The following is a 23,075-nucleotide window of genomic DNA, read 5'->3' as shown; positions in this document are numbered from 1 at the left end:
AGATACATATAGGAGAAACTTTATCTTGGTATGCTTATTAAAGGAGAACAGTGATTTAAAGGTGGACACAAGGAAGGCTAAACATGGATACCACCAGAACTATAATGCCTCCAAGACTTTTACTCACATATTAGAAGCAGCAACATTAACAGAGGAGGTGGGTGCTTACAAGCAATTGCTTACCGTGCAAAACTCAGGAATACACATAAAACAGATGAACAGATCATCTCAGATCCTTAAAATTAGCAAGCTTTTGTGCTTCACTGCTCATGCTAAAGGACCTGTTCTAGAGAAGTCTAAATACTGATTCAGTAACACCTTACGAGATCCTTCAGTCTGCTCAGAGGATGTAGGATTCTCACTGTATGATCTAGCAGAGGAGACAAGACCGTGTCCCACTCAGTTCTGGAAAGCTGCTGGAAGACGTTGACCTTTCAAAAAATACAGAGATGACAATCTAAAAAATTGAGCTCTAAAGACTTACTAGAATTCAGTGATCAGAGACGCCAGATGCGCAGCAGATGCTCTGGTTATTAAACCAGGGCTTCGCGTGAGCCAGATCCACCTTACCGCCCTACCAGCAGGCACTGCCGTGTCCCAGCCAGGCAGGCTTTCTGGAGGTGTGTGCCTGAACACTCTCAGAAGATGATCCTGAGACAGCTGTCGGCAGCATAAGAAGCTGCATCTAAACATATACTGAAGTGAGTGTTATCACTTCTGTCTCTAATAAACACACCGTCATTTAAATACATGGAGTCTTTTACCTGACATGTATAACCATGAGAAGATGATGTAATTTGTGATTGGTTTTCCCCACTTGTGCTAGAAGAACTGTTGTCCTATTGCTTGATTCACCCTTTACAAACCAATGCTTTTAGCACAGGTGGGGAACCGTGCTATCTCATTTCAGATGCTAGCTCCATTTGTTTAATATAACTATCTCCATTCTTTTTTAAACAGCCCCAGATATACTAAACTTCTGTAGTTTTTCTTCTTTTGACTTTGCAAAGCAAAGCACAGTAGAAACTGAATGACTATTTTAAGAGACAATGTGTTTTCCCAGTATCTTTCCCCCACATACCGGCTAACAATTATGGTTAACTCAACGGTTATATCATTCCACGACTATCTGTCTAAACATTACTCAGAGTATGAATTCAAGCAAATGAGAAATTTTTAAGAACTCAGACAACTCCATCTACCAGGTAAATTTGCCATTTCTGAAGCTCAGCAGACTCGCCATCTCATCAAACACTGACACTCTGCAGAAGCCCGATCTGGGGATGAAGGAAACTGCTCTGCTGGCACACGAAGGACTTGTGGTAACGTACCATTATTCCCTTGCTTCCCCCCGACTCACTTCTCATATTTGGATGACTAACTTCACTGCAGCTTCTGCACAGCCCTGCTTCAGGATCATGTTTCAGGATGTAATTACCCTTACAAAAAAAAATGAAGGGAAACTGCTTCAGTCATTTTATTTTCCATGCATAAGCTACAACTTACGTAAATTTTCCATGCTAACACTTCAACAAAAGTTTGCTGCTTATAGATTATAGGCTATATGGGCAGAAGTGGATTAAGAAAATATGAATTGAAGAAAAAAGTTCCAATTTTAATAAATGTTTTTATGTTAAGGTTACACTTGCCAAAATGTATTATTTCTGTAAAATAACAAATCCACATTAAAATCATGCCACATGGAAACTAAATTTCTAAATACGTAACCCAGAACTGAATAAAATACGTGGGTTTTTTGTGTCTTTTGAAAACACTCCGTTTTCCTGTTCCTTATGCAACTGTAAGTATTGAAAGAGAATTTCCAGCTGTGCCTTGTCAGCCTACGGACCGAACATATTGTGCTGCTTTTCATTTTCCTCAAGTGAGCTTTTTAGTTCTCTGAGTAACAGTGTTAGCCGATTCTCTGTACACAGAACAGAACAGCGCTTTGTCCCCAGGGAAAGAAGCTATTTCAGACTTAACTAAGGAATCATCTAACATGTTTTAACAATCCCTACTGTTTCTCTGTTTGTTTTAAAGATATCACTGTGATTTTGTTTCATTTGCAACTGGAGACTAAATGACACCAAGCAGAATCTGCTGTTAGGTTAGATTACAAGGTAAAATGTTTTAAATTTTAAATTACTGCTTAAAGCATGGTGTTGAATGGCTTAAACTACATGTTAACTTTGCAAATGTATATGAAATAATATTAGCTATATTTAACAATACTGAACATGAATGTTTTTCTAGATAAAAGTATGCAATACCAGTTGATCTGCTTTTTGTTTGGTATGAATGTTTGCCACACACTTCAAGCTTAAACTTAACTGAAAGTGCATTTGTTTTGCTGGTATGGCTAAATGTAACGCATTTCTGTGCAATAAATTTAAAGAGTATGTGAAAAATATTGGCAAATCACTTTAACCCCTGTGTATCGTGAGAAATAACCTTGACATCTTAGCAACATGTTTGTATTAAGACTGAACAGATAAAGATACATTACTTAATAAATTCAGATAGTCTGGTATTTCTAAAGGGTCACTACTTTAAAAATTAACTATTTCCATTAACATAATAACAAAATGACAGATACTGAAGTTACTGAAAATAAACATTTTGAAAGCTGTAAGCTACTGAGCACTATACATGATAGAAGTAAAGGTAATAAAGATGCTTACACATACTATGCATGATCTAAACATTTACAGGTAAAATTACAAAAGGTATCGCAATACAGCCATGTTGAGAGTATGTGGCCACACAAAGACATAATGATTTCATTACATTAGCTATAGTTTTATTTTGATATGTAATAATTTATTTAAAAACTTGTATAAGTAGAATAAGTTAAATTTTCCCCAAATTAAATGTTGGCTGGCACTATACTAGATAGAACTTCCTGACAGATAATTTGAGGATTCCAGTCATGGGCAGTAAAGGCCCAATGCATTTAAGGTCTTTTTCCTGAACGACATTCACAGTTTGGGCCTTAAAATGTGGGACAGCACTTATTAAATAAGCCAAGGAAAGAAGCTTAGAAATGCAGTTCTGTATTTTGCATGCAAGGAACATCATTTGGTTGAAAGTAGCAGTATTAAGCTTTCAGTACTGAAGAGTTAACCTGGTGTGAAAATGTAGCATATAAACTCACGTATATGAACAGGATTAGCTTATAAAGATTTAGTATTTGTGTGTGTGTGTGTTTCCTGTTGTGTTTTTTTGTTTGTTTGTTTTAATTTTTAACTGTAAAGTATTTTATGAAAACAAGTTTCACTTTAAAACGATTTTGATTTACTATACAGTTTTCTCTATATTGCAGTTAACAGCAAAACCCTGAGATGTCACCTGTACGGTACATGTTATGTCATTCACCCTGTATTGTTCCTGACTTTCAAAAATACATTCATAGAGAATGGAAAAGTATTTCAGTCTTGCCATTATATGCCTCTGGTCACAGCAAGAAATGGTTAAATATTAAAAAAAGCCCAAATGTAATGTAGCAGCATTGTAACTACATAGCTATAGCATTATTATAAAGCATACTAAAAAAATGTGACCATAATTAAGATGTCACTAACTCAAGAGAATGAATACATATGTTCAAGACTTTTCTTTGTATATTCGGTTTTCCCTAAGGGCTCTTGTGTGTTTCATTCAAACCTGCAGAACAGAAGTGTACTGTGTAATTTCAGAGCCAGTCATTACCATGCAAGTAAGTTAGAAACCAAAAACATTAGGTCATTTGTCCTGCAAGCTGAAGTACTAAGAAACAAGCACTTTCTGAAAAAGAACAGACATCATCAATGCTGTCTGTATGTACAACGCACAAAGAGTGCAAGCTTCTGTCTCTATTTGGTATGTTCACTAACAGTAACTTCTGACAATAAAAGGCCAGCATAGAGTCTGTGTAGCATTTTGGAATAACTGATTTCTAATGAGTAGAAAGCAGTAAACTAAAATCTGGATTAATTTCAGAATTCTGCTATTACATGAGATGTTACAAGGATTTGTGTGAGACACCTGCACCTCAAACTCCCCTTACATGGAAATAAAAACATTACCTTAGCTTAACAAAATTCTGCAAATTAATATATGTATTTCCTATAGTATTTTAAAATTTAAATAGTTGAACCCAGAAACTACAATATTAGAAAGAAGTAAAAGTGTTTCAAGCATATTTACTGCCATTTAAAAATATTAGAATAAAAAAATATGAGAATTAAGCTGTGGAAAGCATGATAAACATGCCTTATCTTAAAGAAAAGCTAAGCAACTTGTACCAAAAACTTGACCTATTATATAAATCAGAAAATACCACAATGCACAAACTTTTTTAAAAAAAAATCTGATTCAAGCAGAAACACAGCTCAAGTTCCTGAAATAATACAACACAATAACTATAACAAGACTAACTCCAAAGTGAAAGACTACATATAAAGCCAAACTGGTCAACATTAAGAAAAAGTACTTTTTAATCCCTTCAAGGGGGGTTCCTTAGAGAAAACCCATGGACATGCTCTAAGCCTTGTCTTGGGCACAAAGACCAAGCGCTCTAATTCTCAAGTTCTTCACTAATTCTCAACATCACAAGAATACTAGTGGCTTCTAACTACTGGCTCAGTTAAAGCAGGCCACAGGAGAAGAGCGTTTCCTTTTTGAAAGAATTACGCAACAGAGCTATGACAAATGGTTAGTACCTTTGGACATGCAGAGCCTTATTACTACACTGATAGAGCCACTGCTGGATATGCTTTCCATGCGTACTCCTGAACCTTGCCTGCTCTGTTTTGGAATGCCACCTATTGGTGACAGTAAACGTAATTTTTCTGTCAGAAGCATAGGAAGGCTCAAGATATATAGTCATTGTTAATTTTGCGGAAAGTAAATGCAGAATACAACACATTACAAATCAACCTTTTTAGAAAACCTATGCTTAACAAAAACTAGAAAAGCAGATGCGGGATGTCGCAAGAAGCAGTATTGTGATCAAACTTCCAAAAGGTCTCCTCTACTGCAGAACCAAAAAGATTCCGTTAAAGAGGAGGATGGCTAGAAATGGGAAGTAATGCAACATCTCATCTATGATGAAAAATACCTTGCACAGAAATGACAAACAAAAGCAATTGGAGCATCATTTCTGAAATTAATTGGGCATTTTTCTGTTACTTTGCCATTCCCATGTTCAGAAGTTACACAACCTGGAAGAAATATTAGCAATCAAGAAACAATTTATAGCTCTCAAAAGCTCCCTTGCTGGAAGCAGTAAAATTACTAAACTGCAAATGCCTGGAGGCACTGAAAATCTAACCTACCTTTTTAAATGTAACCCCAAATACAAAGCTAGCACTTATTTGAATTTGACTATTGCCTGGAAGGGCGAAGAACCAGTAAACTACAATTGCTTCGTTTAGCTCAAATACGATAATTTTTTTGCAAGGGGAAGCTTGGTTATATTGACCTACAAGATACTGGTCCACTTGCTTTCAAAAGTGCACCACATGACTGACAATCTTAAAAGTTCCCTAGGTATCTAATTTTCCTTTTTTTTCCCATTCCAGGATACCTTCCGAGACACACAAAAACATGCAGGCTATATCATTAGTCTATTATTTCCTGCTTGTCTCTCTGTGCATTGATTTTTCTCAAAATGAAACGAGTGCACTTGTCAGGAGGCAAAGGAGAAGGATGCACAACAGAGGACCGAGAAGGAGCTCCTCAGCAGGGCACAGGTCCCCGAGACAGCCAAGGATGAAGCCTCCAGCTCCTGTTGCTGTAGCACCCAGCATACCTCTTCTTAATGTTGATGATGGTGTTATGGGAGTGTTTGACTCTCTCATCGGTTTGGGTGAACATGAGTCTAGTTACAGTGTCCTACCAGGTAAGAAAGAAGTCCCTCTACTACTTAGAGTGGGCTGATCTTTCTCTTGATTTCAAATGAAACCTATAGACTCATGAAACCTTTATTTTAGCTCTACTTGCAACACATATTGAAGAAATAAAACTCACCTTTTTGCTAACCTACTTTTCTTGCATTTTATACTAATTTTGTGGTTAGCATATGAAGCTTTTTAATTGTCTATGCTTAAGCCTTATAGAAGATCCTGCTTTGCCAGGTAACTAATATTTTCTGTGTTCTCATTTTATCTTAATAAAAATTTAGTTGGGATATTTTCATAACTTCAAATGTGTAGTAAGTTTGAAGGCCATTTTGAAGAATTTCTTGCCTAATATATCTCCTAAGTCAATTACATTAACTGAGGTCCTAACACCAATAACAGCAGCGTTCCCTAAAATGGATTATTTTTTTTGGTTGCATTTTTGAAAAACAGCATTCAAACTCTGTCTACACGGAATATTTCAGAATAATTATTTATTTTGTAAATAAATTAGTAACACATGGTAATAGCTTTGCAGTATGAAACTTACACAAACAAGACCTTTATGATGGAAAAGTAAGCTGAGAGAGAAAAACCCACCCATTCAACACAAGATCACTCCTATGCTCCATCTATATTGAGAACCCAAATTTCTTTAAAAGAAGTTCAATAGTATGATTTATATAAAACTTGCCTTTTTGGTGATCTAGAGGTTTTGACATTGCTGCACTAATAGATATTTGATGGGTTTTGAAGGAGAAGTAGGGAAGAGGATTAAATGTTTTAAGAAACAAACAAAAAGCATAATGTCATTGATATTTACTGAAACCTGCCTTGGTAATTAGTAACAGGTGCCTCTACAGTCTCCTCAAAGAACACCAGATTAGACGGGGATTGAGAACTGATAGTGGTTAAGTGTCGCTTTGGTCCTTAGTGCAGTAAAGGAAGAGTAAACTCGTGCTTCAGGATGCTGGTGATTTTATGTTCAGTGTCACAAATGGGAAATTACAACTCATAAAGCAGGAAATTAAGATTCACAAGAGTCTAAAAATCAGACATCCATTCTAAAGACAACTTCTGCATACAACTATCAGTATTTTTCAATTTTGAAATCCCAGTTATTAACCAACTGAAAACTACTGAGACGTTATAACACTTCATTTCTGTTCATACAAAGAGGTTCAAAGGTTGAAGACAAGACACTGTGATGTGAGGAATCATCAGAGGGTTATGTCTACTCTATAGTTAATAAATGTAAAGACACAGATACTTCCATTCCAGCACCAAGAGATCACACACCAAATAAAATCATAATACGCAATTTTATGAATGAAATAAGAATACCCTGATTACCACTGTTCTAAATAAAATGCTATTAACCTATTTTTATAAGCAAAACGTTTAGCTTTTAGTGTGTTATGCAAGAGACACAACCACTAGGTTAACAGGTCTCAAATGGCAAAACATATTGTAGTCACATTTTCTTAACAATTACTATTTGTTGTGAGACCTTACTTTCAGAAAGGCTGAGCCATTTCAAATCAAGTATTTTAAGTAAGAGGTTTAAATGGGAAAAACCAGCAAAACTCATGACTATAACATTTCTAGTGTATACCACAATATTATTCTCATAATACATACTACTGTCAAACCTTTAATTTAAAAATATTTTTAAAATTAAACAGAGGAAAATACCACACAAATAGCATACACTTCATGTAAGATATTCCAGTCTGTCAGAGACCATCAGTCATGCTGAAATAATGCATGGTTCTCCCCGCCTCCCCGCCTCGTTTGTTTCTTTCTATCTAGATTTGCATCCAAAAGCTGAGCTAAAACCGCTGAACTCATTTTATTTGGAACTTCATGCTGAATTTACACCATATTTCCAAAGGTTAAAAGTCCTGTGCTCATCTGCCAAAGACTTCAACCACAAGGTATTTTTTAGTCTAGCTTTTAAAGTTCAAAATTTTTCCAAGTCAATGTCAGATTTGGAAAAAGCAGAGCCTGTTAAATAATAGAACACTATTACTAATCATGCTTCAGAACAGAAGAAAATTCAATCTCCAAACCTTAATTTTCATTCTCCTAGCTACTTATATTGCTCTCGGTAGCCTAGAAAAACTATTTACAGATACATGCTGGATAAAAATTAGCAATTAAAGAGGTTTAGCAGCGATCAGACATATCTCCTTCCTCCATATAAAAATTACGTGAACTATTTAAATTAAATCAAACAGTTCACTGTGACATAATATGCAGTTGTTTGTCCTCTACAGAGTGCAGCCAGCCCGTCACGCAGTGCAGAATAGGATGTATGCGGCTGCTCTATTTCTAATGTCTCTTAAACCTCACTGCTCCCTGCTTCTAGCATCATACTGAAGTGATTCAGTGGATAGAAAGTTTAAGGAGCACCACAACGATACTCTGTCTCACAGGGGTTATGTGACCTCCAACAGTGCCAAACAGCAGTTTGCAATGCAATAAAAGGGCACCGCTCCGCCTCTGATCGCACACACTTGTCCTGTCTTTTCATACAACTGTTACATACAGAGAAAACAGGATAATTCGTTAAAGTTGTCTGCAGAGGCCAAGGCCTGATAACCTGTATCTTTATGCTTATTCAGACCAGTTTTGCAATGATCTGAGATAGAGTCTAGTAGCTAAAACAAAACAAAGAATTTAAGGAAGCACAGAAGAATTTCCATCTCAAGCCAGGTAAGTTCCTCTGGAACAGCTGACGTTTATTGTTTAACATGAGACAGTGTAGTGTTCTTTTTGTGTTTCCTTTGGAGATTATTTAAAAGAAATATTGTGGCTTTCTGGCAAGCACATAAAAACCAGAAGTCAGGATCCAGCAAGCAGCTGGATTACAGCTACCTGGGTAGAATGACGAGGCACTTACAGCCAGCTAACGTTTGGCCTGGGCTAACTCATCTCCTCCTTCAGTTAACATGGCTCGAGTTGATCAGAGCACAACTTTCTGTGGCTGAAATGAGGCACACACATCCTGGACATTTGAAAAAACAATATGCAACTATGAAAAAAATTAATTTGTCCCTCTTTGCATCCTGAGAGTAACTAAAGGTATAATACAAGGAATACAGAGAAGCATCCAAAGAAGATGATGCTGATAATTAATTTTTATTCTAGAAAACTGATTTGTATCCAGTGGTCTTTAAATAGAAGGGCAAAGGAATGCCTTTATTATGAAGCTGAAAGTAGGACTGCCTTGAATGACTTTGCAAAATGCCTGATTTTGAGTCAAATATTAATTCCAGAGACATTTCAAACCAAGTATTTATAGTAGTCTTGTCAGGACATTTAGAGACTATCCTGACTCTTCTTAAAACTGAACAACCAGGCATGGACCAGGGCGGGCTGTGGGAAAAAGAAACCTGCAAACAATTTGTCTTTGGAGGGAACATCTATTGCAAATGAAAGTCTCCTGCATGTAGATTCAGCTGAGATTTCCACTGTACTAGACAATCTTAATCTGAAAGTCAAACCGAATAGGAAAAGAGGAAATGTTTGTTATGTATATGCAGCAAAGAAAAAAGTAACTTAGAAGTGGGGCTTCAGCTTGAAACGAGTATTTCAGCAACTCAGCCTTACTTGAATTAGAAAAAGGAAAAGGAAGATGTGTAGGGAATACGGTTTCTCGCCAGAGTCATAGGTATGCTCAATCATAGGAAAAGATTTGCATGGGATGAAGAATCTCAACCTTGGCTTTCATTCTCTTCAAACACACACACACACAGAGCACATCATGCTAAAGTGCTATGTTTATTCTGGAGTCTGAAAAAAACATTGCCCAGGGAAACTTTTGCTGTGATAGACTCCATCACTGGAAGGAAAGAGAGACTTGGAATAGTTTCCTTCCCAAGTCTTTACACTCTCCAAACAACTTGCCTACCGAATATCTGAGTATAGCTTACAAAATAAACGTCCTCTACCTTTCTTTCTGAAAATTTCAACTAGTACCCTGGGGAAATCTCAGGTTTTTGTAGATTCATGTCCAGAAACTTTGGAGATTGAGTATTTATTAGCACAAGTTGTTCTAGCTTGCTACTTTCCTAGTAAAGAGGGTTTTTTAGATAAAGCAAGTTATAGGGAACAGGAGATGTTTGCCATCTTACCAGTCATTAGAGAGTGGACTTTACTTCCATTAAGCCTATAAAGAGTCACTATAAAGAGAATACTGTCACCTTCACAGTTCCACTGAGCCTTAACACAACTTTCCCAGATATGAGAAAAGAGATCTAGTGCACAAGAAACAGAAGGGGGTCTGGGAAAAGATATTCTCAAGTTCTGCATGATTTATTTTAATATCATTGTGATAAAGAAAAACTTTTGCTTCTTTCTCAACTGGATCTATGCACAGCTTTCATTGAGATCTGTGATTTCTGCTTTCCATTTCTAAGGATGGAAAGGAAACAAGAGCTGCCATGCAAAAGACCCTCAGAAACTCACAATCTAGATTTATTTCTCCCATTTTAGGAATATGTCTAAACTTGAATAATTCAAGAGTTTTTTCCAGAAGACGAAGCTGGTAAGTGTCCTCATCAGCTGGCTAGGAAGAGGGGGAAATGAACTATTACGATGACTGCTGAAAAAGAAGGTGCAGACAATCAGAGGGACAGGGAACTTCCACTCAGTTTTCACTGTGAAGCTGTAAGCAGGTAACAGCTACATATACATTAATGGTGTATGCAAATTGCTTCCCCCTTGACTGCCTTCACAGCTGAAAGGCCAAGAAACAAGTAGGGATTGGAGACTACTAATAAGCTGAAGAAAACACAGCTATGGAAAAAAGCGAATAATAATAGGATACTTTCAATAAGGTGTATTTTACATATTTTCAAAATGAGAACAAAATAGTAGTGTTTCTTTCCAAAGTTTTAAATAAACACTGCTGGTTTTATTTCAGTCTAAGCTATTTGTCTCCAATTTTCTGTTTTCCTTTCTTAGGAAAGAAGGGGCACTGCATAGCTAACGGGATGATGATGTATGATAAAGCCGTCTGGTCTCCCAAGCCCTGCATTACCTGTCTCTGTTCAAAAGGAGAAGTGTTATGTGACACAACCATGTGCCACCCTTTGAAATGTCCCAAAACTATTATACCTGCAGGAGAATGCTGCCCAGTTTGTTCTGATACTGGTACAGTACACCATAATATTTTTACTATTGTAAAACTACCTCATGCAAAAGCTAACAAACTCTACGCTTAATGGTATCAAGGATTACAAGGTACACATTATCCTTCTATAGAGAAAACGAGTCCTGAATAATACGGTAAGAGCAGGTCTTCATAATTTCTACTCAAGTTGACTTCAGTTTCTTAGAGTACACTGGCTGTTAGATGAATTTGATATAGTATTTAAAGGAAAGAAGATGTGAAGTATGCAATAGTAAAGATAGTTATACTTCTGTTTTCCCCTCTCTGCTTCTTCCCTCTTCCCCTTATAAAATTTCTGATAAATGTACAATGAAAGAACACCTGATCACATTTTATATCCCAATTCCATTCACAGAGGATCAATCAATGATTGCTATCCATTATTAATGTATTAGACATACATACAAACATCACACACTTTACAGACTGGTAAATCTTTATTAGGAGTGTAAAACCACATGCAGCTATTTGATATAAATCAAAAGAAGAAAGTCAACTCACAGGAGGAACAACAGAACTACACTCTTGCTTCTTCATGAAAATGTAAACAAAATCAGTATCTTTAGTAAGAGAATGGAGGCGATAAAGATCAAATGTAATTTCCTTCTGCCACTTCCAATACCCTAAGTCTGCAAAGTACTAAACGTAACCCTCTCTCACCGGAAAAATATTACTAAGCCTTGTGTGTGTGTGCATATGTGACAAACAGAAATACACTGAGCAGAGACATCACAGAAATTAACTGTAGAACTAGAAGTCATGTTGATTGAAACAAACTTGTATTTGAATTGTCCTGCTATATCAGGAACAACTGCATTTTGGTGATGGAGTTAACACTTCCCTGGTGAGCTCCCCACCTGCAGCCACTTCTAGACCTGACAGTCCCTTGCACAGGAGAACAAGTCTTAACTTTTGTGAATTTTATTCAAATTACCGTCCTCCCACTCCCACACATATTCTTCTTCCTCTTTATACACCCCCATCAACAGAAAAAAATAATTAATATAGTAGTTCAAAAAGGAAGATAATGAAAGCAATATTAATTCCTTCCTCCCCCATTTTTCTGGAGCTGCAATGAATTGTACCTTTCTACAACCTGTTCTGCATGGCTGGCTCAATCATTTCTCAGTCAAAGTATGTCTCTTCCATCAAAAGCAGCAATATAAGACAATATTTTCATTCTTTCAAATCGTATTCTAAGGGGAATACTATTCTTCTATAGTTACCGTATTTATATGAAGGGAACAATGTTTACTAAAACTTCAGTTTCATATCCTCTTAGACAACTTTTTTTTTTGTTTTGTTCTTACTGCCTCTGTTAGACTCCTCTTTGGATTCAAGTATTACTTCACTGGATGACATAAGTGAATTGTCTGGCGATTCTCCAGAACCCAATGACCTTGACAACGCCAATGTATTGTCATCATCACCTACTCAAACAGAAAAAGATGAGCCACTCAGAACAGAAGTGGTAGAGTTTAAAGGGAAAGATGGTCATAAAAAGGATAAAAAGAAAAGAAAAAGGAAAGGCAAAAAAAATCAACGGAGGCATAAATCCCACCACAGAGAAAAGCAGCTTATCTCAAGAAAGGAAGCTACAGAAGAAGAAGAAACACAACACGAAAGTGATGGAGATGATGGTACTTTCATCAGAATGCCCTCTCATTTCCCAATTCCTGTTCCACCCATAGAAGCTCCTCCTTTGCCAGCTGGATGTTCCACCTCGGACACCACAGTAAGCTGTATTAATGCCAAACTTACACAAATACCACCCATTTCAGATCCAGATCTAACAAGTCTAGACCTTACAGGTAAACAATGGGTCCACTTTGCACAGTTTTTCTCATGCAGCAACATTACCCATTCTCAAACGCAGTCAACAGTATATACTTTCTCATTCTTTATCATAGAAATGTATTAGAATGAATTTCATAGCTAAGCCTCTAAATAAATTAAAAATGTTAGATTTGCTTATTAGTATTTAAATATTGTTATGAATATATCTACAAAAATATTGTACACAATACAACTGTTTTTGTAACATTTTTCATGCACATTACTACACAACTGAGATGCATACTGTAATTCATAACTCAAACTATTTTCTTGAATTCTGTCCTAGGAAATAGTATCACTACTATCTCAGATGAAGCATTCAATGGGATGCCTAATTTGGAATGGATCGATCTGAGTAAAAATAATATTACCTCTCCTGGCATAGGTCCACAAGCATTCAAAGTAAGAAACCCAAACTTTTCTACTATTCTATGACTAGTTATTGCTTAAAGGGAAGGTTTTCCTGCTTTTCAGTCTATGGATCTAAAACAGTTTGTACCTAGTATGAGTGACCTTTGTATAAATATCAAAAAGTTAAACCTGGCTATTTCAAGAAATCTCTTGTGATAATTGAGAATACCTAGAGATTTTTGAATTACATTCACCAAGTATTAAACATTAAACAATAAGAGAGAGAGAATTTTCTGATATTTTACCAGTTGCAGTTGAGAGATTTCAGAATTGAAGGGCTCATACTCCATTAGCACAACCTCAGGCTCAACATCTGTAAATGTATTTATCATCTTTCTCACTACATTAGCTCTGTCAAAGCTGATGCTCTTGGATTCCCCAAAAGATCTGCCTATGCCAGGTCTTGCTGTAAAAATCCACTCAGTAGCAATTCATGCAATCAGCTGTATGCTTACTGTTGAATGAGAAACCTTCAAGCATAGCTGCTTACTAAAAGAACAGCCTTCTCATAAAACAGTCCAAGAAACTTTCTATATTCAGTCTTTTTCTTGCAAGGGAATTTACATGGTAATGGGCTATTCAAGTGCATCTGCATATTCCTTGCTTGAAGACAGAATAGTCCCATAATATTTTCTCACGCAAGCAAGCATGTATAGGTGGCAATTCAAGTGTGGAAGTAAGGCATCAAGACCTTGCTTTTTCAGGTAAGATGAATACAAAAAGCATATGAACAACAAATTGAATTACCACATTACGCCTTTAATTTTGTGTCCTGCCATACACAAATCAGCCCTCTTGCAGGGCTCTGTGTACCACCTCCCTCCACATAACATAACATAACCAGCTTTGGCCCATGTCAAAGGACTTCAGTTCCTGCAACTCTTATGAAATCAAAGTGGATGGAAAAGACAAACCCAGGAAGGTGCCTCGGTCATGAAATAAAATTTTGTGAGGCTTACATCATGCCAGGCAGTTAAGACAAAACTACAGGAAAGCAGGTTTCAGCAGATCCACTGCTAAAAAAATTCCATCTTTTTAAGAAATGCTTACTACTGCATGTGTGTTTATCAAAATCAAGCTATGGCAGTTTTTCATACCAATTTTTTAAGCTGACTGAAGTTGTAAAAATCCTAGGTCACTGAAAAAGTTGCTGTCATTATGCTTAAGTAAATTTGCTGACCTACAGAAAACCCTCAATTTGCTCACAAATGAAGAGTATAAACGCATAATCCACAAATGTATGTGCTTTGAACTCCTAAATACTGCAGTAGTGTAGTAAGGTATTACCTACACGACTCAAAGCCAGCAGCAGTACTACAACTAGTTATGACTGGAGAGCTGCAGGATAACTGTGGAAAGTTGATGTGTAACTGGAAGAGCTTGACTGAACACATTACATTACCTGGCAACTTTATTAATATTTATCATAAAGAAACCAATTGATTAGAAACCAGATAGGAGGGTAAAAAATTATTCAAAACATTGGATGCTAGCACACTGCTGCTAAAAATCTTCAAAAAGCATGTTTAAGAAAACATTAACTATGATCACACTACATGCTTAAGCATAATCTAAGTTCTTTTCTTCATCCCTTTGGTTAAGATCCTGAAAAAGCTAAAACGTTTGTATTTGGATGGAAATATGCTGATACATATTCCCTCTGAACTGCCATCAGCTTTGGAAGAAATAAAAATAAATGACAACCACCTTCATGCCATTGATGAAGATGTCTTACAAGGTATTTGGAAACGAATCTTGATCATATGAAAAGATTAAAATAAATTTGAAAAGTAGAATGTTGAAACAAATGCATGTGGTTTGATATAACCAGAAACCTAACTGCTAGCTTTTAAGCCTCATGTTTTCAAAAGGCAACAAAAGCTGAAAGATTTGCCTGACAAAGTTTTTTAAAATTACATTTTCCCATGTTACGCAACTGCTACTCTCCCAAAGAAGCTTACATTTAAGGTTACTAAGTAGAGACAGATGTTGAAGATACCTACTATCCTGATCCATAACTTGACTGCTTTATGTGAGGTGAAACTATAATTCATTATTTTTTAAATGTAATGAAAATGAAGATAATTTGATGTGCCTGAAAAATAAAGCCGAATATAATTTGAATTACCCATGATCCTTTAAGCCAAGCTAAATGTGGGCTGATACAAAAAAAAAAGGGGCAGGGGAAGGAAGGGCACCATCTGTGTCGTATGACTGACTGACTGACTGTCTGAACCTTTCCTCTCCTGCCAAGAGGGTCCCCACTGAAACCGGATCAGTTTAGTGATCCAGCTCACTATGGAGCGATAGAAATGCTTGAGCTAAGACAAAGAAAACTTAGGCCAAGGGCTGCAAGAGCCTTTTAGTTTAAAATTATCAAACGACACTTCTAGAAGAAACGATACAAAACTTCTGTTAAAAATAAAAAAGTTATTGGATTATTTATGATGAAGAACTTAGTATTGTGAAATAGCATTTTCTGCTTACATATACTGATCAACACTGGTTTCCTCTGTGACCTGCATTTGGAGAGCTGAGGAGGAGGAACAGTACAACCTGCGAAGGGTTCTCACCACGGCACAGTAGGTGGTTGAAAGGAGTAAGGCAGGGAGGGGAAGATACATGCCCAAAGGAAAAGGAACGTTTTTACAGAAGCGGCTGGAGACCCACAGAGATCCTTGGGAAACAGCACAAAGTTCAGCACCCACACAGCATTCCAGACATCACCTGCAGATAACCGTGAAGTTATAAGGCCTAAATGGCAGCAGTAGCCACGAGTCGTACAGCCGCCGCCTTTTCCTTCCAAGTGGAAGAGAAAGCTATACACAAAGCTCTAGGCAACCTCTGAAAGTTCTACAAACTAATAAACAATACAATTCCACGATTATGAAATAATAAATGAAAATCACTATATTTCTTCATTGCCATGAACTGATCTGAATAACGTTTAAGACTGCTAAATTTTAAACATGCACTTTAACAAGATACCAGATGGAATTTCTGTTAGTTAATGACAGCTTTTTCTCCTCAGATTTAAAGAACTTGGTCACCCTGGAATTAGAAGGAAATAAACTTAGTGAAGCAAACGTCAGTCCTTTGGCCTTTTATCCTTTGAAAAGTCTCTCTTATTTGCGACTGGGAAGAAATAAATTTAGGATTATCCCACAAGGTCTTCCTGCCACTCTTGAGGTAAAAACAAAACAACAAGAAGTAAAACACAAAACCAAAAACCCACAACAAAAACCCAACAAACAAAACAAACTAACCAAGAAAGCTTCATTTTTCCTGACATTTTAATCTTTTTGTTTTCCTACTGCCTTACTATCATCAGGTAGAAATAGATTTTAATTTTCTAGAAATTTTTTTTCCAGATACACTAATAATTCTTATTCCTAAATTATAATTTCTGGAAATCTACTTATATACCAACTCCTTCCAAAATGCTATCTTTTAAGTCTGAATTTATCTATTACAGTCTCACAAAATACTACAGGCTGCAACTTCTGCCTGTTCAGTTACACATCATGCACATAACAGTCCTAATACAGATATCTTAGTGCAAAGACGTTGTGAACGCTGAGTTACCACACAAAGTAAAGTTCAAAAAGCAGGAACAAGAAAAATGAAAGATCTAGAAAACCTGTTTTATAAAGAAAGACTAAAGGAACCAAGATTGTCTAGTCTGAAAGAGAGAGGTGCCTATATCTAACCATCCTCTTCCTTTTTTTGGCTGGTTTCAACTTCCCTGGATTTCCAAACCTTTGCTGAATTGTGCCTCATTAGGGGTGGGGGGCAGCGTTTGAACAGGACGTCTGTTCCTCTTCCCTGAACAGTTTACTCATTGCTCGATTTTTAATCTTTTTCTTTTGGTAGTCTCCCATCCCACTCCCCTGCCCAGTACTTGAATGTAATTTGTTGCAGTAGTTTGGTTTGGTATTTTTAGTGATGCTATCAGGAAGGTATCCTTTTCCTCCTTCTAAATCTGTCTAGTTTCATTCTCTGCTTACCTCAGTCTTTACTTAAAAAATAATTCTTGCTACCTATTAATTTCACCATCTCTCTTGATTCTGTCTTTCCATGGGATCAAGAAAAAGCAAATGAAATGTAGCAAAACCAACAGCACCTTTTCTGTAACGGCTTATTCTGCAGCTACTGCCTGCAACTTTACTTCAGCCTGATGTTCTCCACTACCCATTCACCCATATGTTACATTTTTCGTTTTCACTTCATCCCTCCTTGATGAAACAGTGAACACCTGGCAAATTTTACTACACTTCATATGCTTTGGGAAATTTTAATATTAATCCTACACCTAATAAATTCACAATGATTTTCAGGCTATGAGGCTGCTTTTCTCTTTTCCCAAAACCTTCCTCGACAAGCCCCGAATTCTGTTTTGGGTACTGCAAATACTTTAGTCTTTGCCCTATTGTTATTTCATGTCATATTTATCCTACATTACAAGCCATTATCAGAAACTTACTCTGTAGAAAACACAGCGTTTTGATATTTTGCAGATTCACAACATCAAATTTTGTACAATGTTAATATTTTTATATTCCTGAAAATTTGAAAGTTTCAAAGCTCACAAAAGCCCAGGAAAAACATTAAGAAAGTAAGACTCTTTAGTATTTTTCTCACTAATAGCTTCTCCAGACAAAAAAAAAAAAAAAAAAACAAACACAACCAAAAACGTCACCTCATCACTCTCACATTATATACTCTTACACCATACAACTTCAGGCCAGAATACAAATATAATTATTTTTATATTTGATCTTTCAAAGCAATCTGAATTTCTCACAAATGAGAAAAGAAAACAATTGCTTTGAAAAACCGTGTTTCTGAAAGTCACACTACAGCTACAAACATACTCTCAGATTCATAAATTAACAGATATATCAGGTAATATGGAGGACACGTAATAGCTACACTTTGAATTTGCAATGCCAAAGAACAGCATATTTTGCTTTCACAAATTTTCTTTCCAAATGCACTTACAGGAGTTATACCTTGAACATAATCAAATTGAAGAAGTGTCAGAAATCTGCTTTAACCATACAAGAAACATAAATGTCATTGTGCTAAAGCATAACAAATTAGAAGAGCACAGAATAGCACCTTTGGCTTGGATAAACCAAGAGTAAGTACAAGTCATTTTAAATAGTATTGTTTTATTTTTCTCTGTTATTAGCGAGTCAGATAATGAAATATTTGCACTTCACTACTTTTAACTTGAAATCGTAATTATCTTTTGATCTGCTTGTTTTCCATAGCAAATTTGTCTTAATTTCCTTTGCTTAAATTGTATAATCTAGGAAGTATTCAGAGTTGGCTTTTAAACAAAAAAGATTACACTTCAGATCTGGACCACATTAACATAAAAGTCTAAACATTTTTTCTGATAATCCAATCAAAAAAATGAACATCAATTATCAATAATACTTCATACAATTATACGATAATTTGGTATTAACAGAGAATTATCTCACAGGTAATTTTAAAATAATTTAATATTGTCCTAGCCTTATCTCCCATTAGATTAAACATTATAAAAATAAATAAGATGAAGGGAAGACTGTGTAGCTGCATTGTGTAAGGGTAGAATATAAGCAGAGCAAGCAAAGAGAATGAAAGCAGCAAAAGAAGATACTGCTTTTGATCCTTCTGGTAAAATATTTCCTGAGCTACGCAGGATACCTTGCCATAACCTGGCAGCTGCAGTCCTAGCAGCTGATTCCTGGATTTGTAAACTGCTTAATCTGAAAACACCCACAGTCGCTAACAGCTTCTCTCATCTCTGGATGTGAGGCACATTGGAATGATTCTAAAGGAGTGGTTCACAGAACAACTCAATTTCCAATGGGCTTTAGAACAAAATTTAAAAATCCATGTCAATGGGATAATCACTGAAGTCCCAAGCTTATTATGTGTTTTCCAGTGTAACTTGTTATTGCAATTCAGCAACACTTACCAATCACAAATTAATCCCTTGGGTTTCTCCTATTCAGCCTTCTCTCTGTACTCACTACTGCAGATTTCTTCCCATCAACACAATCATTGTGCTTGATTGAAAATTAATGACTTCAATTCTTTCTATTCCCAAAGTAATTATGCATGACCATGTCCCATAAAATACATTCTGTTCCATAAACAGAAACAAATTTCCCTGTGAAATTTAGTTTCCCTGTAATCCTATTAAGTTTTATTTTGTACAGAATGTGGCATTAAACAACACAATATGCTATAATGTTTTCATCCTATTTTTTTTTCTCCTTTAATGCAGGAACTTGGAATCGATTGATCTCTCTTATAATAAGTTATATCATGTTCCCTCCTACCTGCCAAAATCTTTACTACATCTGATACTTATAGGAAATCAGATTGAAAGAATTCCAGGATATGTCTTTGGTCACATGAAGCCAGGGCTGGAGTATCTCTACCTGTCCTTTAACAAACTTACTGATGATGGAATAGATCCAGTATCATTTTTTGGAGCGTACCGCTCTCTGAGAGAGTTATTTTTGGATCACAATGAATTAAAGTCTGTACCATTTGGAATTGATGAAATGAGAAAATTACGTTTTCTAAGACTGAACAATAATAAAATAAGGTAATTTCTGAGCCCTTTGTCATGTTAACGGCATTAAAATAAAAGTCACAAGACATGCTTTAAGAACCTTTTAAGTAAATTAAAAATAATAAAAAAAAAAATTTGAAGGAGGAGCTAAATCCTGAGCTTTCTACTGCAGTATTTCTGCAAGTGATAAGTGAAAAGCGAGGTTTCAGCCTTCCCTGTAGTCCTTGAAAAAGCTCACAGAGATGCTGCGCACGAGTTGTCTCCAGGATATTAATTTGTAATACTGCTTGGGCCACGTGTCTGCTGGGGCATCTATAACCTGCTGGGTACAGCAAAGTACCAGCTGCTTCTGCTCCTGGTCCAGAGCCCAAACCGCTCACAGAACAAGTGGAACGACTTGTCAGCTGCTGCTGGCCACTGCAAAGTCACCTCTCAGCAGGCTTCAGGCAGCCCCACTGTGATGTTAGCATGCTCCCTAGCTCCTCTGGGCTGTTCAGAAAGCAAAGGAACAAGAGAGAGGATCTTAAGTGTGTTAGACAGACAGTTTTCCATTCAGCAATGTGGCAATACCTTCCTCAGGAAAAATTAAGTCTATGACAAAAATAGGAAAACAATGCAAGGAGAGAATTTTAAAAGCAATGACTTATAAAAGTCCTCAGTAAATACATTACTGAGGAAAATTAATGTAGTGATTAAGGTAACATTTTCAAATTTCTAAAGAAACAGCATCTCTGTTTCTCTGCTGTGTATCTCTGATATATATTATGAAGTTATGAGTTATTTTGAGTAATTAACGTAATTCCTTCCACAATGTCACAGGACAGTCCCTCCAGAACGCATCTGCAGGACTCACATCAATGATGATGATCATGACCACAGTGAAGAGGAGGAAAATGAAGATTCACATTTGGAACATGTTCATCTTGAAAACAACTATATCAATACGAGACAGCTATCACCACATGCATTTTCATGCATAAGATCCTATTGCAGTGTTGTTCTTAAACCACAGAAGATCAAATAAACACCCAAACTTTTACCCGGCAACCGCCACCTCTAGAAATACAGCTTTATTTATTCTCTACTACTAACAGGTCTGCTTATTTCTGATTTAAACCCTTCTTACTACTATAAATAAGATACAGGATATTACATACTGAAGTAAGGTAGTAGTGTATTTCTTAATATTGTTTCAGTATAAAAACATTAAATGTAAAAATAGAAGCTCAAGTTTATGTCATAAATTTTTATTTCTATTGACAGAAATTCTTAAACACAATAGATCAAACGGTGTCCCTGATAAACCCTCCACATGATCAGATTTTTGAAAAGAAGAATATAACTAAACTTTCAGCTTGGTCCTGTCTTATTTGATTAACTGAATTTACAACATTTTAAATGGCACCAACAGCTTTTAAAAAGATACAAATACCAGTCCTTGAGCCCCATTCATTTCTACAACATACAGTTTGCTAGATTTTTATACTATATAGGATCAGGATCATGCTGCCCATTTCAGGGACTAATTAGACTTTCTCAAAACTTCAAAATATTCAGTTAGGAGTTATTTGAAAGCTTCTAGATAGTCAGAAATTACCACTTCAGAGACAATGTTGATAAAGCAGTTTCAGTAATACCTTTGATACGAATGTCTATCATAGTAAGTGGTTACTTAAATAGATCTCTGTTTCCCTAGAAAGGAGTTCAGCCTCTTGAAGATTTATTTTTTTTAATGTCCGAGTTCAAAGAAAAGAAGCATTTTTAATATTCCACTCCAGATTTTAATAATATATTCTTTCTCTAAAGTGGCAAAAAAATTGATAAAAAGTAGTTAATAATTTTATTTTAAAGAACAATTTCAATAAAACTTGAAAGAAATTCTAACATCTTCCTTGAACTGAACAGTCCTTTCTTGTAAGACTAGGCTGGTGGTAAGAAGTGATTACAGATGACTGGCAAGTCATTATTTATTCTTCACGCAATTACTTTCCACTTTCCCCTGGGCTATTCTGTGATGCATTAAAAAAAAAAAATGTAAAAAGAAAGTACTCTATTTTCTTCAGTAATATAGGTATGCTGTATAATAATTTATTCTTCAGAATAGAGCAGAACAAAGGATTAAATAGTTTAATATAGGGATTGACTTTTTTAAAAGGTGTATAAAAGCTGTAAGCAACATCATAAAATCTTGTAAGGACACATATTAACTACTGAACTGTACGGTTTCTGCCCGCCTGCTGGAAGTGAAGGTTTCAATAGGCATCTCCCACACACCCCAATCTACTGCTAGCAGATGTGTCATATAATCAGCACAAGCACACTGTTCACACAACATTTAACTGTGAAGGATCTCCAAACATTTTTTTGGCATATTACAGACAGCATATATAAACATCTAAGTTTTGTTTTCTTTGAAGATATATGATGATGATAAAAACAAAATCACAGCTTTCTATCTCAAAGTTCTCTTACTCAGGTAAACTATTACCTGCAAGACACAACGGTATTTCATCTGCAATGAGTCAATATATAACTAATTTCCTGTAAAAACCAATCCTAAGATATGTGGATTTCTGTAAAAAGACTGCTTTGGCTATTTTGTTTGGTGAAGTATGGTCAGAAGTTGTACCTTAGTGATTTGCTACGTTTGGTAAAGAATGGTGAAATCAACAGGCTGAGTTTTTTACAGTGTTGTGTTTTAGGTGGTTTGATTTCATTGCTTGTGCACTTTCAACATTTTATTCCTTCTTTCCTTTTCATTTAGGCTTCCTTTGTAAAACACCATTAAGTTCCCAAACTACTGTTTTGAGAGATTAAAAAAAACAAAGTATTGAAATGAATACTTTTAGTCTATTGCTAAACAACTTCAGACTTACTTTGCAACATTGCTGAGCAGTGCTTTCAGAAGCTTTACTAAGTATTTTGAATACACAGATTGACCCAAGAAGGGATTTCCAGGTAAACAAGCCGCTGTATTACACCATTTTATGCATTCTTATAATAAATTTAAGCAAAACGCCACAAATTGTTGCAATTATCTTCATTTAAATAGAACCAAAACATTCAGTCTTATAAGACCCACTAGAAAATCTCCACTGTACTTGCATGGGATAACACCACTAAAATACGGATGACTAAAGATTTATTGTGATCATTAACATACTTCTTTCTCCAATATGCGCTTTTTCAC

General features: G+C 35.9%; 2 protein-coding genes across 6 annotated transcripts in view; one reads left to right on the top strand and one right to left on the bottom strand.

Moving 5' to 3' along the window:
• Positions 1-23,075, bottom strand: part of CENPP (centromere protein P) — a 151,421-nt gene that overhangs the window by 31,730 nt on the left and 96,616 nt on the right. The gene's annotated exons all lie outside the window — the stretch shown is intronic.
• ECM2 (extracellular matrix protein 2) lies at positions 370-22,910 on the top strand. 4 transcript variants are annotated; one of them, XM_080385357.1, is made up of 12 exons: positions 370-1,322; positions 2,041-2,120; positions 3,323-3,355; positions 5,562-5,881; positions 10,851-11,039; positions 12,381-12,869; positions 13,181-13,296; positions 14,908-15,043; positions 16,337-16,494; positions 18,309-18,448; positions 19,592-19,918; positions 20,705-22,910. In XM_080385357.1, the coding sequence occupies exons 3-12, from the start codon at positions 3,342-3,344 to the stop codon at positions 20,907-20,909; spliced, it is 2,094 nt and encodes a 697-aa protein (XP_080241483.1). In that variant the 5' UTR covers positions 370-1,322; positions 2,041-2,120; positions 3,323-3,341; the 3' UTR covers positions 20,910-22,910. The 4 variants fall into 4 exon arrangements, with proteins under 4 accessions (XP_080241483.1, XP_080241484.1, XP_080241485.1 ...); XM_080385358.1 differs by lacking the exon at positions 3,323-3,355 and having other exon boundaries at positions 371-1,322; XM_080385359.1 differs by lacking the exons at positions 370-1,322; positions 3,323-3,355 and adding an exon at positions 1,399-1,882.

The sequence above is a fragment of the Falco punctatus genome (genome assembly GCF_963210335.1).
Source record: "Falco punctatus genome assembly, chromosome: 4".
Classification (NCBI taxonomy): Eukaryota; Metazoa; Chordata; class Aves; order Falconiformes; family Falconidae; genus Falco; species Falco punctatus.
The sequence above is the reverse complement of the archived record's forward strand: the minus strand, read 5'-3'. Positions and strand labels throughout refer to the sequence as shown.

Bases quoted from the DNA above. Each gene is read 5' to 3' on its own strand.
- ECM2 (XM_080385357.1), top strand. The intron at 13,297-14,907 runs GTAAGAAACCCA...CCTTTGGTTAAG, and splicing joins TAGGTCCACAAGCATTCAAA to ATCCTGAAAAAGCTAAAACG. The intron at 19,919-20,704 runs GTAATTTCTGAG...ACAATGTCACAG, and splicing joins CTGAACAATAATAAAATAAG to GACAGTCCCTCCAGAACGCA.